This window comes from Balearica regulorum, chromosome 1 (genome assembly GCF_011004875.1).
Source record: "Balearica regulorum gibbericeps isolate bBalReg1 chromosome 1, bBalReg1.pri, whole genome shotgun sequence".
Lineage (NCBI taxonomy): Eukaryota > Metazoa > Chordata > Aves > Gruiformes > Gruidae > Balearica > Balearica regulorum.
Window position 1 is genome coordinate 71805090 of NC_046184.1, and position 17685 is coordinate 71822774.

The 17685-nt window shown below is 40.3% G+C and overlaps 2 protein-coding genes across 2 annotated transcripts in view; one reads left to right on the top strand and one right to left on the bottom strand.

Annotated features, from left to right (window-relative positions):
- The window catches only part of PLCZ1 (phospholipase C zeta 1), a 53619-nt gene extending 53068 nt beyond the window's left edge, over nucleotides 1-551 (bottom strand). The window contains exon 1 of the mRNA XM_075757917.1: nucleotides 538-551. Coding sequence (XP_075614032.1) covers nucleotides 538-551 — 14 coding nt within the window. The remainder of the gene's footprint in view (nucleotides 1-537) is intronic.
- A 336-nt stretch (nucleotides 552-887) lies between these two features.
- CAPZA3 (capping actin protein of muscle Z-line subunit alpha 3) lies at nucleotides 888-1781 on the top strand. Its single transcript, XM_010300096.1, has one exon. The coding sequence runs from the start codon at nucleotides 888-890 to the stop codon at nucleotides 1779-1781; it is 894 nt and encodes a 297-aa protein (XP_010298398.1).
- Nucleotides 1782-17685: the final 15904 nt, after the last annotated feature.

Consider the following 17685-nt stretch of genomic DNA (forward strand, 5'->3'; position numbering starts at 1 on the left):
CTAAAAAGCTTGCACTTTGCTTTTCTCATACTTTGGAACATCCTTCTCTTCTGATCTGATAACGCAGCAGGCACACAGGAAGACATTCTTGCTCTGCGCCCAGAGACTCTGAGGGCAAAAGTGACAAAAAGGGCCAGGGAAAGAGAAGGGGAGGGAGTGAAGGAAAACAAGGGGTGGTCAGGGTGAAGAAAGGGGTGCAGTGAGAGGAGGGAAATGTGGGGAGACCAAGGAGATTCAGCAGCTGTGAGGAATGGAGGGAAGCTGAGTGCCAGCAAGCATCAATAAGGTGAGGGTGCCCAGCATTGCACCCACCCAGCCGGCCTCAACCAGGCCAGATCAAACGGAACTGGCTGCCCCAGACCCTCCCTGCCACCCAGCTGGGGGGTCCCATGGGTGCACAGGCAGGGTCCAGGCTTGAGGGGAAAGATGCAGGTGGGGGAGGTCACACAAGGGTGGTTGTCACAGGGCGGGGAGAGGAGAGGAGGAGGAGGAGGTAGATCAGCAAAAGGAGGAGGTGGTACAGCAGGAGGAGGATATCTGTTCTCCTCCATGGCAGCTCTGCATCGCCTGCTCTGGTCTCTTCACTGTGGTGGCACTGGCAGCGTTTGGCTCAGCTTGCTCCAGTTCCTGGCAGGGCTCTTTCCCTACCCTCACACCACCATGTCCCTTCCGGCATGCCCAGCAGTCTCTCTGCCCAGCCACTCCACGCTCAGACCCCCACCAGCGCTGCTGCTGTGAGGTCATAAACTGCAGGTCCCCAGCGCAGGCCCCTTCCCACCACTGCTCCCCTTACCCCCGCTGCCGTCTTGTGCCTTTTCCCTCCGGCGGCCCCTGTGCCCTCCCCATGTCTGCGGCCTCCCAGCCTTTAGATAGCCCTCACCCCCGGCATGTGTGCGAGGCAGGAGCTGCGTGAGCCGGAGAAGGTGTCTCTCATTTGCAGCCTACTGCGCCAGTCTCCTCCCGGGGAGTTTGGCCAGGTTGTCCAAGATATCTCTGCTCTGGTCCGAGATGACAAGCTGATGAGACAGGAGGCTACCCGCATGGGGGCCTGTCACAACCAGAACAACTTCACCCCCATCCAAATAAATAGACACACTGTTCTACTGACTCACTACAACAACTTAGGGGGAAACCGCTTCTTTGACCCTCAGGACAAATTCTCTTTTGAGTTTGACCACCTACGTGGGGTCACCAGCAAACCCCAGCTGCACGGTGTGATGCTAGATGAAGGGGAGCTGTGGCGAGAGACCCTCCACAAGGGCTTGAAGGCCTACGTGAGCCGCCACTTTCCTGAAGGGAACTGCTGTGTGTTCAGAAGAAGCCTGGGGAAGAGGCATATGTTTGTGGCCTGCATTGAGGCTCATCAGTACCAGCCTTCAAATCACTGGAACAGCCTTTGGAAGTCAGACTGGACTTTCGCCCTCACTCCATTTACCACGCAGGTTACAGGGATCTTTCTCCTCCAGATACACTACTTCAGAGATGCCAACCTCCATGTAACTGTCAGCAAGTCTGTGAGTGAGACTCTAAATGTGATAGACCGAAGTCAGTTTGCCACAGATTTCGTGAGATTTGTCAAAGCTGAGGACACCAAGTTTCATATTGCTATCCTGGAAAACATTCAGGCTTTGTCAGAGGATATATGGGAGAAAAATCTGCGAAGGAAACTCCCTGTTACTCGCACTTTTATGAACTGGAATAAACTACTGAATGATCAGCATCTGAACACCAATGTCTCCAATACAGAAGTGCTTCCATGCTTACTGAAACACACTATTTGATATGATGGCCTAACTAAAAAAAAAAAAAGTAAGACAAAACGAGGGTGTTTAGTTGATTTATTTCTGGATTACTCAGGAGAGTGCAGAAACTGTCATCAATCACCAGTTTGAAAATAATTTGCTGTGGGTTGTTTATTTTCTTCATACACTTTTCAATTGCTTCTAGAGGTACTAGTAATGGTCACTGTCAAAGGCAGTACAGTGGTACAGGTGAGCCAGCAAGCAAACTCTTACTTTCCTTTGTAATTTTACCCACTATTATATTTATTTATGTAACTTCATCCTATATGTAGCATTGGTTATAAGGAAATCAGTAAGGTAGATTGGCAAAGATATTGAGGCATTTTTTTCTAGATTTTTTTCATTGATACTGAACCGCAGGAAATTTAGCCTTCAGGCTTTGCTTGTGCATACCTCTCTCTATGCACAAGAGACATCCCTAACAGAGTCACAAGAACAAAGGGAGATCAGTACACAGGAGGAATAAATATCTTATAGCTAGTACAGAAGCTATTTCAGGACTGACTAGTAGGAGTGTATGCTGGGTGTTGCAGCATTACAGAATAAAGCAATGCTACTTCCCTTCACCCAGTCTTTATTACAAATGCCAAAGGAATGTATGTGATTTCTGTATTACTTTCAAACTATGACAGTGACACTTTTGCTAACATGTTTATTACAATAAATGAAATGCCTACCACACTTGCTGTTTTCTGTAAACATACCTTTTAATTAGAGTTTTATTAGAAACAAAGTTTAATTTTAAGCAATAATGTAAACACTAAACTTTTTAAAAATACTGACATGAACATTTAAACATTCTTACAAATATAAGATGTTTTGATCGTAAGCATAAGATTTCGCTTTTGTTCATCGCTGCTGGTGGCAATTACATTGCCACATGGGTTGAACATGCCCTTTTGGAAATATCAATCAGTGGCTTTATAACTTCAGTACTCAGACTGGCCACGATTGCTTTCATTGTCTCAGTTTTAAAAGGTAGTAGTAGTAAAGAACTATGCATTGTTATGGTTTTGGAGATAACCAACATTGTGTGAAAATGCAATCTTCAGATTACTCTTCTGTAGTCACACCTGACATGGGAGGTTCCTTACTCTATACATCTGGGTGTGATCATTAATCACTCAGAGAAACCAATAACAAAAAGGTGTCTAATATAAAAACCATCATTCTACATCATTCTATATTGTTGATGACAAAGTCATATGCTCAATTTTTATTTAAAAGCATACTAATTTATAAAGCCTTATTGTAGAAGATGAGGTTGTAGTGTTGCCAATATTTGAATGAAACTGAAGTAAATGAAATCGTTCCTTTGACATACACTGAATTTCTTCAGATTTGCATTGACTAGAGCACATTTTTCATCTGGTTGTTCATTTTTATAGTAACTCAGCACAAAGATTCTGGGAGTGTTGTACTAATTTATGTGCAGAAAGGCACTCATCTCGCAGGGTTTCCTTCCCTCAAGCAGCAGGCAGACTGCTGCCCTTGTAACAATGTCCCTTGACAATGCCTTCTACAGATGCCCATTTGTTAGAGAATCTGCACCATGCACTTGAAGAGGGAGAAGGAAGGAGCATGGAGAGCATTTTCTGTGCTCCTTTGGTTCTTCACAGAAAGCTGCATTACCTATGGGTCACTCTCTTTTTCACCCCACAGCTGCTACTGAGATGTGTCCAACATCAATCTAGCCCTTGTAGTGCCTATGCTGCTGCTGGAGACCATTCAAAGAGCAAGCAGCTGTCTTTACATGGTATTTATTTGAATATGTGATTATTTCTTTATTGAAAAGAGTAATTTTATTAAAAATGTTATACAACCCAGGGCTGCTATAATGAAGATGGCCTGTTGTGAGTGTAGTTCATGTCTGCAATAGAGAATTACAGATGAAATTTTGGATATACATTTAAATGCTAACAGAAACAGGGTCATAGCACTAGAAATTCTGGATTGTGAAAAAAGCACTTTATTCAAACACAAATATTGAACATGAGCTAACAATAAGGAACAGTAGGGAACAATGGAAAAGATGAAGCAGTTAGAAGACACTGAGTTTCAACATTTATTCCACCAGATCAGTCCCTTATGAGATGGATATATATGACATTTTCCTATCTTCCCTACCCATCTACCTTTATGAACTTTCCATTTTCCTTTAATTTCCTTTCTCTATAAGAGACAATCTGTGATACCACAATCTGCAACAAAAGCTGCTCAGAGGGATGGAGTTTGGGCAGAGTAAATGTTCTGATTTGACTGAAAACACTAATTTTTTGCAAGACCTATGAAATTAATCTGGAAAAGGTAATTGCAATACAGGCTTTGTCAATTTTCCCTCTACATTCCTCATGATGGGCTTGGAATTATTTTTTTGCCTTTGGAAAGTTGAAACTTGGGGAGGAATAAATATTATGAGAAGAAAGCAAAGGTGTACAACTCCATTGAAAACTTTACTGAACTTTTACATATACACTTTTGTGACTCAGAATATGTTTGAGATTTAGTTGCAACTTATTATTCTTTTGCCCATAACAGATTTTTTTTGTTGTTGTATACGGAATACATTCTAACTCACATTATCCTTATTCCTAAAATTCCCCTCTTTGTCTGTCTACTGCTTTGAAACCCATTCACATTCTTACAGCTGTCTGCGAATCCATCTCTTTTTGTGGCATCAGTACCCTGTATTTTAAGAAAAGAAATGAAGAATAGGCATATATAACTAAAACAAAAATTAAAGTTGTCAAACTATATCTTACAATAGGTTTCTACTGCAGCCAGGAGTATAGCATATCTACAATTGAAGCTATATCTACCTATTTACAATGACAACTATCTACTGTCACAGACTTGCTTTGTGCCTGCAAAAATACATGATCATCAAGCATCTTTCTATAATATGCTTCCAATACTGCTTTCTCCTTCTTCTTATCTCTGGTTGTTACCAAGTGGCCATGGTTATTTATCTGAAGGAGAAGATCACCTACTCTATCAGTTCAGAACATTTACATGATGAGATGTAATTTTCTTTCAAAATAAAACGTGATTTTTTTTTTAAATTCTGCTCCTCCATTTACAGGCTTGCAGACTCATTGGAATCATGAAGTTGGTACAAATGTACCTGAGCCAAATTGGCTCAAATTTTTGATTTCTGAAAATAATTTTGTAGCTATCATTAATTGTTGCTGCAAAGAAAATTATCATTTTTATTACACCAGTAACATTAGAGCTTAGCTTGGACTTCATTGTCAGCTTCCAGCTGCATTAAAATTGGAAGAAAATCAACACTTAATATTAGTATTTGGATTGAATATTTAATGTTCACATTATAAAGTTTGTTTCATGTTTTGCTAGTACTGCAGCAAATGGAAAACCTATCAAAATGAGGACACTTAGCAAAACAAGTTTCAGAATTTCATTTTCAAATATATGTGTTGATTTAAAAGCTACTTTTTTTGTAATTTCAGAATAGATAGACAAATCTTTAACAAGCACTAAACGCTCAAGTTATCTGTTGGCAGAAAGCAAGGTCTATCGATACTCCTTGTCATTGGAAGAAATTCATGTTTCCCCCCTTACATTCTCCAAACCCAGTACTAATTCTTTCTTTGCTTCATTCATGGAATGAAAAAGACAATATTGCAAAAAAAACCCACCCCTACTTGTAAGTTTTCCAGGCTGTAGCCTGTATTAAAATCTCCATTGTATTCTTTACTCCATAATCCTTATCAAGTTGTGGAGAAGAAAGGAAAACATGATTTTGAAACAGAGGAAATAAAAGTGAAGGAAATACAATGCACGTTCTGTCAAGCATATGTCTCTCATTGATTACAAATAGTCAATGCATTAATGCTCCAATTATAGTAAGACCAATTTCAAGGATTATTTTCCCTTCTTCAGTAAGAATGGTTTAATATGTTCAACAAATCTGAAAAAGCGGATTTATTACATTCCAAGTGCAAGATATTTTCCAAGTCCGTATGTCAGTATGCCACTCTTACACAAATAGTGGTTTTTATAATTCTTTTTAATGAAAGCTTTGGAGTTATTAAAAATGTGAAGAGGTTTCAAAAAGTCACTATTTCAATAATTAACTATCATGAACTATTCAAAGCATAGTATCCTGGGATTCTCTAAAGTTACAAGAGGTATTTGTTGTAGTAAGACTTAGGAATTGCCATCATACAAAACTGAGGGAATAAGAGACCTAATGATAATTAAAACAGATAACTCATGTTATATTAAGTCATTTATGTAGCAGATTATCTTTGAATGGAACAGGAACACATCCTTAAATTCATAACCAGAAAATATCCTGAGGTTGTGGGATCCTTATAATGGAGTCTGGTTGGTTTTGGTGTTTTGGGGTTTTTTTGATATTATTGTTCATATAATACATTTGGAAGAAAAGGGAATGCGGGTCTCAGCTTTTTTTTCTAGATTTAGGTGTAGACCTTTCAGTCCTGAATCTTTATACATAATTAAAGGTTTGCATTTCCTATTTGCTTACTAAGGAACATATCAACTCTTATATACACTGCTTCTTAAATAGCATTCATAACTGCTGTGTTGGTAACATGAGCAGCTGAAAGCCTTTCTAAATACTCTTCTCAAACCAGAAGGCTAAAAATTTTAAGTTTGTATGGCAATAATCATAGCCATCTTTTCAAAGTATGCTGACAGTGATAAAACATAAAATACAGTTTGCAGAACTTTATAAGCCCTTTATAAGGGCCCTACCTATGTATCCCACCAGAACTGTGAGACAGTTGTCTCTCCATAGGGTAATGGAAGCACAGTGTCTAGTATGATGTTAGAGGAGAACCAGCAACCTGGAACAGGAGGGATGTATGAGTATGAGGGATGAAAGAGTATGAGTTCCTCAAAGGGTTAAGAAAAATATATTCCCCTTGCAAGCCACTTCTCTTTGAACAGGGAATTGACAGCTAAGCCTCCTAGAGAGTGGTTTCAGTGGAAAAAACGAGGTTTCAATAAATGTCTTTGGTTTCAGATAGATATACTTGCTGTCTGGAATGAGATAATCAAAATGAAGGTGAAGATGAAGTATGAATTATTAGAGTTGGGGGTTTTTTTACCTTGTAGAGTTTTGGGGGTTGGGGTTTTTTGGGTTTGTTTTTTGGGTTTTTTTTACCTTGCACTGAAAATAACCATAAAGGGAATGCCCTCTGAGAAGGTCACCACTCGGAAGTCAGACTCACAGAGTGAGAAATAGAAACTCTTGCATATACCTTTAACAGCTATGTTGTCCTGTATGTGTCATGAAGTAATTAGGATTCCATTGATCTTGAAGCAAGTGCCATAGATAACTTACCTGTAAAACCAGATATATCCCAAGTTGCAAAGTTTCCTTATGCTATATTTCTTGCTTTACAGCATTCAACAGATGAGAAAAAGCAGGTTTTGTTTCTAATGCATATGAGTTCATTAGTAAGTATCTTCTACAAATCCCTGTGATTATTTCTGAGAAAAAAACATTTCTGCCAGTTCACTGAAGATATTATTAATTTTACTTAAGAACTGTATTTCATACAAGACTTCCCATTTGCAACTTACTTTTAATTATATCCTCATTAGAGACAGATATGAGAAGCACAGCTTATTTCAAGTATTTATTATTCATTCTTGTATTGTTAATGAATTAATGCCTGAAGTGCATCTCTACTAAAAAGTCACCTTCTTGTTCATCAGTTTTGCATGTCCATAAAATAAATGTGATTGCTTCAGGTACTGTATTACATAGATTCAGTACCATTACTTTCCATATATAACATCTACATGCAAATTTATTCTGTTGTTCTTTCTTAAATAATTAACATTATCTGCTAATATATTCTTGCTCAGACCAGTTCTTCTAGTAATTATAATCGAGTGTGCAGCATGTATTCACTGAGCATCTATAGTTCCATTCTTTCTCTTCCCATCAAAAGGTCATTTTGAAGACACATCGACAACATGCTTTCTATGATCTGTAAGCCCTGCAAAAACCAAGCTGTTATTTCAGCCTCTGGGCTGTAGTTCCATATGCCTAAATCCATTACAAAACATGGATTTAGCTGAAGCCAATGAAAAGCATAATTAACATTTTTGTATTCTGTGTGCAATAATTTATTTTCCATTATCAAAGTTACATAGGCTGCCAAATGTGTGATACAGATTATGGAAGAAACTGTGCTTAAAATGCAGGTTTTTTCAAAACAACGTGTTATGTCCTGTGAAGTATTCATGGGGAGAAAGAGAACATTAAAATGCATAGGCTCTATTTTGCCTTCAGCTGTTTTCTGCCTCCTCTGTTTAAGTCCCAGTTCAACAAAGTACCTAATTGTTTAATTATAATCATTTGACTATTTCCACTGGGAGAAATACTATGATATAGGTACTATGATGATACAGCTGGTTAAATTGGATCATACCACGCTGAAGGACCTGATATAGAAGGTACGGACAGCAGCAGAAAGATTCCCTTCTTTGGACTGTGAACTTTAGACTGGCCTGGAGAAAGTTCCTACAGAACAATTTCCACCCCTTTGCTCAAATCTACCTTATAAATTAATTTACATTATCCTGCTCCATTTTGTCGTCTGAGTCTATGAAACATGTTAATTATGAAACAATTAATTTTCTTTAAATTAATACCCCTACATCCAGAAATGGACTTAAAAGTCTAGAAGCTTCACTAAATTAAATTATAAGCATTTATTTATTCTCTAGTCAAATACACAACAGTCAAGTGAAGCACTGTTGTGGTTTAGCCCTGGCTGGCAACTAAGCACCACACAGCCGCTTGCTCACACCCCCCACAGCGGGATGAGGGAGAGATCTGGAAGACTGAAAGTGAGATAACTCATGGGTTGAGATAAAAACAGTTTAATAGGACAAACACAAAAAGGATGAGGATGATGATAATAATAATAATAATATAAAAAAACACGTGATGAACAGCACAATTTCTTACCACCTGAAGTCAATGCTACACAAGATGCCCAGCTGCCCAGCCTCCCACCCCACACGCACAAGCAAAACAAGACAAAGAATTCATTCCCCACTTCCCATGGGCAGGCAGGTGTTCAGCCATCTCCAGGAAAGCAGGGCACCATCACGCGTAACGGTTACTTGGGAAGACAAACGCCATCACACCAAAATCAATGCTACACAAGACCTCCAGCTGCTGCGCCAGGCCACCAGCTGCCCAGTTAGAAACAGGACATGACATCATATGGTATGGAATACCCCTTTGGCCAGTTTGGGTCAGCTGTCCTGGCTATGTCCCTTCCCAGCTTCTTCTGCACCCCCCACCTTCTTGTTGGCAGGCCAGTATGAGAAACTGAAAAGTCCTTGACTGTTTGGCAACAACTAAAACATCAGTGTGCTATCAACACTATTCTCATCCTCAATCCAAAACACAGCACTACACCAGCTGCCAGAAAGAAAATTAACTCTATCCCTGCCAAAACCAGGAGAAGCACCTATGCAGCCCATGGGTATTTAGGCTCTGAGCTACAGCAAGCTTACTCCCTGCAAGAGTATTCAATGTCTTCTTAGGGAGGTTCAACTCTGTGTCTCATTCTTCCAGTGGAGTGCCCTTACAGCTATGTTATGGACTGGCACTCAGAGGAAGCACACTACACTACACCTGTACAATATGTGTGAATGTGTACCACCAAATGTGCAATTCGTGGGCATAAAAAGAGCAAGATTAACATAATTGATGACTTAGCTGGAAGGTAGCTGGAGAACTGCATTCTGATCACTTCTTCTGCACTATCAAGGTATAAAACAAATTCTTTAAACTCTCCATACTGCTTTTGTGGATCCAGTAAAGTATAATTCTTTTTAATGATGAGGTAATTGACCATTTTGTATTGGGAAAGTAAATACATGAAAGCATATGAGCTGCTGAGATTCTGCAAGAGTAGGGATTACTTAGGTGTCTTCAGATAACAGGAGGGAGGGAAGAAATTAGGTGTAGAATGAAGGAGAACAAAACCTTGGATTTTTGCCTGCAATTAGGATCTTTATTTTAGACTTTGAGGTTATTTCCAGTACCTTTTTTTAAAAAAAGATCAATTTTAAGAATTTCCAAAAAGCACTTATACTATTAAAAGAATTTCTTTGATTCTGCGAACACATAGAACCATACCAGAAGAGGACAAAGCATTTGCAAGTTTACCCCTGTAACTGAGTAGGTAATTCCAATGTCTGTCTATCTTTTGATAACGGCACAATATTTTTATAAGCAAAAAGTTGGAGTGGAAACAAAAAGAACTCAACATATTTATCATAAAATTCTGTGTTCAAAAATCACTTTGTTGCTTCTGTTCTCGTTTCATTAAATCCCTCCATAGGCAGCATAATCCTGATAATTTTACTCCCTGGAAAAATATCGCCTATTTCATTTTCTTCTAAACCACCAAATTATTAACTATGTCATACTGTAAAAATATCATCTAAAGACACCATGATGTGCTAAGTCGAAAGGAAATTGCCAGAGGCTGTAAGCTTTGGGTCAAAGGACAGCTGTGTGTAGCTCATTAGTATGATGAAGTGAAATCTAAAATTATATTAAATGTTTGTTTAAGATGTAATTAGTGAGGAATTTATGCATTTTCAAGTATTCCATACAGATTTGTAGTCTCATATCAACAGTGGCAGAAATGCTTTCTTGGGTACATTAGTTGCCTCCTCCAGAGGCAGGAAAACAATGCAAAAGCCAAAATCTATTGCTCAGCATTTGTTTGCTTTTATTATGTTTCCCACTTCTCTCTTTTCTCAGCTGTGCAATCCTGACTGCCAAATTATGATTTCACAGGAGAGCTCAACTGCGTCTGTCCTGTTTCCTTTCTGCCTTTAGATATCTGAAGAAAATTCAAATAAAATCTGAATTAGTCTCATGACTTTGGACCACGTAGGCCAAAAGTCAGCTTCCAGGTTGGTGTAACATGAGTACCAAGTACATCAAAAACTGTTTCTCAGGTGCACAAGCTAAATGCTGGACGGTCTGTTTGCTCAGACTGGTCAAAAGGAGAATAAAGACTTCACACATGAGACTTCCACCGGACTCATTGTTTTTGATGTCAAGGAAGCTGCCATGAAAGAGGAGACTCCACTTTTCCCTTGGGAAGTTGGTCTTAACACTTTTGCACTGTGTGACCGGTGCTGCACACTCAATTTAGTGATTCACCCACTATCCAGAGCTCTGGGCAACTACTACTTCCTCTCTCTAAAGCAATCTCTGGACGCAGAGCTTCAGACCAAACAGTAGAAGCTCTCCTTCAGTGTCTTAGGGGGAAAGGATGAAGATCCTGTTTTCCGCTGGTGCATAGGAAGGAAAGAGGCCTTGGCAAGCAGCCCAGTGACTGTGAGCACCCATACAAAAAAATTAAAAGGAAGAAGACAGACAAGAAATCTAAGTATGGGTGGGAAAAAAGAGTACATGTTCTTAGAGTACAGTAGTACCTGACCTGTTTCTGAAAAAAGACAGAGAATACAATAGATGCAGAACCGATATACTTCTATCAGACTGTCAAAATAAGGACTAGTGAATCCTGAAAGAGAAAAACCTTAAAGGACATTTCAGAATGCTCAGAATAAATATGGTGTCCTCTAGATGGTATTGTGCTTAAATAAGAATGATGCATAAAAATGACTCAGTGAAAACTATTACCTGCATGTTTTAAATAAAAAGAAGGAACGATATTTCCCATCCAGCATGTAGACATTATTTAGAGTGAACAACTGAAGATAGTTACAGTATTAAAAAAAACCCTATATGACCAATGACTTCATAATATCAAAAGACATCTTAACTAAATATAGAATCATAGAATCATAGAATGGTTAGGGTTGGAAGGGACCTCAAAGATCATCTAGTTCCAACGCCCCTGCCACAGGCAGGGACACCCTCCACTAGACCACACTGCCCAAAGCCTCATCCAACCTGGTCTTAAGCACTTCCAGGGATGGGGCCTCCACAACCTCTCTGGGCAACCTGTTCCAGTGCCTCACCACCCTCACAGTAAAGAATTTCTTTCTAACATCTAATCTAAATCGACCCTCCTTCAGCTTAAACCCATTACCCCTTGTCCTGTCACTACACTCCCTGATAAACAGTCCCTCCCCATCTTTCCTGTAGGCCCCCTTCAGGTACTGGTAAGCCGCAATTAGATCTCCCCGGAGCCTTCTCTTCTCCAGGCTGAACAATCCCAACTCTCTCTCAGCCTGTCCTCACAGGAGAGGTGCTCCAGCCCTCTGATCAGCTTCGTGGCCCTCCCCTGGATTCGCTCCAACAGCTCCATGTCTCTCCTGTGCTGGGGCCCCCAGAGCTGGACGCAGGACTCCCGGTGGGGTCTCACAAGAGCAGAGTAGAGGGGCAGGATGACCTCCCTCGACCTGCTGGTCACGCCTCTTTTGATGCAGCCCAGGACACAGTTGGCTTTCTGGGCTGCAAGCGCACACTGCCGGCTCGTGTTGAGCTTCTCATCAATCAATACCCCCAAGTCCTTCTCCTCGGGGCTGCTTTCGATCCATTCCTCGCCCAGCCTATAGTCGTGCTTGGGATTGCGCTGACCCACGTGCAGGACCTTGCACTTGGCCTTGTTGAACTTCATGTGGTTCACACGGGCCCACCTCTCCAGCCTGTCAAGGTCCCTCTGGATGGCATCCCTTCCCTCCAGCTTGTCGACCACACCACACAGCTTGGCGTCATCAGCAAACTTGCTGAGGGTGCACTCGATCCCACTGTCCATGTCGCCAACAAAGATGTTGAACAGTGCCGGTCCCAGTACTGACCCCTGGGGAACACCACTCGTCAGCGTTCTCCACTTGGACATTGAGCCATTGACCACAACTCTTTGAGTGAGACCATCCAGCCAATTCCTTATCCACCGAGTGGTCCATCCATCGAACCCATGTCTCTCCAATTTACAGACAAGGATGTCATACAGGACAGTGTCAAATGCCTTGCACAAGTCTGGGTAGATGATGTCACTTGCCTTTCCCTTATCCACCAATGCTGTAACCCCATCATAGAAGGTCACCAAGTTTGTCAGGCACCATTTGCCTCTAGTAAAGCCGTGTTGGCTGTCACCAATCACCTCCTTATTTTCCATGTGCCTGAGCATAGTCTCCAGGAGGGGCTGCTCCATGATCTTGCCAGGCATGGAGGTGAGACTGACGGGTGTGTAGTTCCCTGGGTCTTCCTTTTTACCCTTCTTAAAAATGGGGGTTATGTTTCCTCTTTTCCAGTCAGTGGGAACTTCACCGGCCTGCCAGGACTTCTCAAATATGATGGAGAGTGGCCTGGCCACTTCATCTGCCAGTTCCCTCAAGATCCGTGGATGCAACTCATCAGGTCCCATGGACTTGTGCACCTTTAGGTTCCTTAGATATTCGCAACCCTGATCTTCTCCTGCAGTGAGCGGTTCTGCATTCTCCCAGTCCCTGCCTTCTGCGACCTGGGCAGTGTGGCTCAAGGATTTGCCAGTGAAGACTGAGGCAAAGAAGTCACTGAGTATCTCAGCCTTCTCCATATCCTGGGTAACCAGTTCACCCATTTCATTCTGGAGGGGACCCACGTTTTCCCTCGTCCTCGTCTTGTCACTGACATACCTATAGAAGTTTATCTTGTTGTCCTTGACATCCCTGGCCAGACTAATTTCTATCAGGGCTTTGGCTTTCCTAACCTGATCCCTGGCTGCTCGGACAGTTTCTCTGTATTCTTCCCAGGTTACCTGCCCCTGCTTCCACCCTTTGTAGGCTTCCTTTATAGTGCACTAGAACACAACCATGTTGCATTAGGTATTAGATAAGTATATCCTTTGCTCCATTAAAAATGTCATTGTACACTTCGATAAATTTTGGATATTTTCATCACAGTTTAGCTACTCCATTTTATACCAGGGGAAAAACTGATCTCAGGATTTTACTGCTAGTGTGACAAGTACTGATTGCTGCCTGGATTTTGGATAGAAGCTTTGGCCAAGTAAGAATCTCCCATCCATTTGGTATTAAATCCATCTAAAATCTTTGCACAATAGCTCTTGGTATTGGGATGTGAAAACACCGACCAGCCTAGTTCTTGAAACTGATTCATTACTGCTCTGTCAGAAGAACTAAGACTCAGGCTAATGAGGCTGCATGCAATATGGAGCTACTGCAGCTAGATTGATTTCAGAATTCCTGTTGTATCTCTGATAGAATCCCCAGCTGTGCTGCACAGTATAACTATACTGGCATTGATGTCGCTACCTCAGGGGTCACTGCAAATGCATTGTGGGCATGAAATGCCCTATATAGGACAGGACGGACCTGCCATTAGAAAACATATTTTAGGGGAGGAAAAAAAGGCTATATGTATAAAAAAACATGAAGTGTGTGTGTGTGTGTGTGCACGCGCATATATATGTAAAAACCATATATATATATACACACACACTTTGAGATTAAAGAGAGCCAATAAAATTAGGAGAACTAAAAATCATAAAAGGGCTAAGGTTTAATTCACATACAGGATGCAAGCTGTAGTTACTTATTCAATGTTTAATGTTGTACCATTGAAGATTCATCCTATGCAGATTTCAAATAATCCTCACAAGAAACAAGGTTGCAGTGAAAGGCATATTTGAGGAATTATTGAAAAATAAATGTATCTAAGCAAGAAGAAACTGAGTACGCTGGGTACATCTAGAGCACTCTACACGTTTCAGCATAATCAAACTTTTCCTTTGAAAGAAAATTTAATGATCCGATAATAATTGGTTGACAGCTAAACTTTTTCCCTGGTTGCCAAATAGATTTACAAATATGCAGTTAGAAATACTGATTTAGCTACTGTATCTAATATAATTACAGAAAATTGAAGCTTTTTAAGCAGCATTTGTTAGTGTCTGCATACTTTTTAAAAAACCAGCAAACACTAGGTTTTTCAGAATAACAGCCTTTGAAAATACTGTCTGGTCACTTAAAATATTGGACTTAAAATATTTTTGACCATAGATTACTCTAAGTAACTCTAAAACAAAAGTTACTATATATAAACTTACCATGCCGCATTATACGAATCTATCCCACAGTAAAATACTCCCATATTGAATCTAATTTGTTTATAAAAATACATCACTTATACAAATAAGGATAGCTTTAAAAATAATATTTGATTTAACTTTTAATTTTTATTTATATTAAAAGAATATTTAAATACCTCAATTATGTCAAATCATGTGAAATATTACTAAGAGTCAATATCTGTTCCAAAAAGCTTCCAGACTGAGTAAAGGCTTGTGTATATATGATTTTTGTAGCTATGACAATGCCCGTTTAGAAACCTAGGCAGGAGAAGCAATATAAATATTTATTACAGACATGTTTATCCTGCTTATAATAGTATTGCATATTCCTGTAAATTCCCAAGAAGAAACCGTACTTGTACCAGTACCATACATCTTGTACCATGCATCCATGTTATGGGAAGCCACATCCTAATGAATTAATGGAATGATATAGAAATACTTGCAATTACATACACAGACCTCTCAAAATAAAAATTAATAAGTAAAATACAATTTGGCTTCTTGGGCAAGGACAAACAGCATCAGAAAAATCAGTTTCCACCCGTGAGGGGAATAAAATTGTAACAAGTCATAGTTCATTCTGAAGTGGGAGGAGCAGTAAGCCCCTGGAAGGCAGAATGAAGTCTGCCCAGAGGGACGAGGTGGAGTTAATAGTAGAGCACTGTCATCTAACAGAGAAGAGCTGCAAATTGAGCTACCATCCTCATTCCAAGTGGGATCAGTTTTATCAAATGCACAGTGAGATCAATGGGTATACGGTTCCTGCCCATGCTCACATTGCTCCTGAGAAAGGTTAGGCATAGGTGTGGGGTACTTCTGCACGTACTGGTCAGACAAACCATTGCTGCCTTTCCTCATCCCGGGGCACGTGCTCCTGCGCATCAGGCTGCAGGGGAACGAATGCCTGCGGTTACGGCAGGCTGCTCCCCAAGATAATGCATTTTTCCGTAAGGCACATTCGGCATCATGTGCTGTCACATGACAGAGAAGGAAACATCTGACTCTCAGGAGAGACAGTGGCCAAAAGTAGCCTGCTGTGGCTAGCACAATTTAACTGGCCTCCCTGAGGGGTACTTGTAAAAGAGCGCATGCTGAAAAACACAATAGGATCACAGCTTCTCTGAGCTCCTGGTCTAGTGTTGGACCAACCTCATGATAAAAACATTTTTTCTTATATCGAGTCAGAATTTCTCATGTTCCAGTTTGTGCCCATTTTCTCCTGTCCTTCCACAGTGGTCCTGGTCTTCACTACATCCTCCTATTAGGTAGTGTTAGATGGCAATTATATGTCTCCTTTGCCTTCTCTCTTTAGGGTGGAACAGCTTTTTCAGTCTACCCTCATACATCCTGTCCCTCTTACCAACCTGGTGCCACTTTGCTGGACTTATTTCTGTGTATCAGTGTCTTGTACTGGGGAGCCCTTAACTGGAGACAGCACTAAAGGTACAGTCTCATAAATGCTGAACAGAGGGGAGGTCTTCAGACAGCCCATCATTACTGAGCAGATTGCTTCCAGGTTTATGAAGAATTGCCCTTGAAATTGCATCTACATGCCACTGAAAGCAGACAATCTCTCCTTTGTTTTTGCTAGTCCTATGATAGCAAGCCACACAGCCTAGAGAACCAGGAATTGACTGTATTACAATGCAGAGGGGTAAAAAGCTTGTGGAGGATAAAAGAGGGATGACTAGGGACAAGAAGTTAGAAAAATGGGACTTGGATAAGGACAGGAGGCAAATGGATTCTGTAGCCAACAGACTCGCCTGTAGCTCCTGAATATTCTGGTTTTTGCATGTAGCTGAACCCTGACTCTATTCTACTGTTTGCGTATAGCTCTGAAATTCAATGCCAAACTATAACCTCCTAGTTTATGGATAGCTCTTCGTATGTCAATTTGCGATGACCTTTGCTTTGTTTACTAAAGTGACGGACATTTGCACTGTGTAGTTAAATGATCCACTCTTGTGCATGAAGGAAATACTGATGTTGTTTCACATTTCAGAATTCTTGTTTTGGTCAGTTTACTCTTTGAAAATTATATTTAAATTTTCTCTTTAAAGAACAATATATTGAAAGCAAAGCACTAAGTTGTTTACTTTTAAGTATTCATACTTTCTGATACATTCTTTAACTCCACAATCATACATTAGTTATTTTCAGCTTGGTTGGCTGGTGTATTGGTTAGTTTGTTTTGTGTAAGAGTTCTGTTTCATTCATTACCTTGTTTCATTCCCCTGGATAAACTGGGGATATAATTTAGATTTTCTCCTTTTTCTACAAGAAGCATTTTAAGATAAAAGAAGAAAGAACTTTTATTTTGAGGTGGGCTATTTTTAAAATAGATTAAACAGAGTGCTATTGCTGTATAGAATGCAAAACAGAATGGCACAATTTAGTAGCCCTGATTTCATCAGCAGATTATCAGCCCAAATTCACTGTACATAACTGTTCATCTTATGTCTTTGCAAAAGTACTTGAACAGCCACTGCAAATTCTCATTTCTGTCATCAATTAATTGAAATATTCTGGATGCCAAAGAAAAGCAGTTAAACCATTAGACCTTCAGTGACATACACTCTCAGCTTTTCAGTTACTGGATGCTTGTTCCCAGTCTCAGGAAGATGGACTATGTTTCAGGAAATCCATTCTGTTCTCATTTAAGTTGAAGGACCTTGCTTTTGCTGCATATCCTGCTCTTTCTTCAAAAAGATTTATTACAAAAGATGTAGACATTCTAATGAGGTACCCTGAAAATTTAGATTCCCTGAAGGCAAACGCTGCAGTGTAAAGCTTCA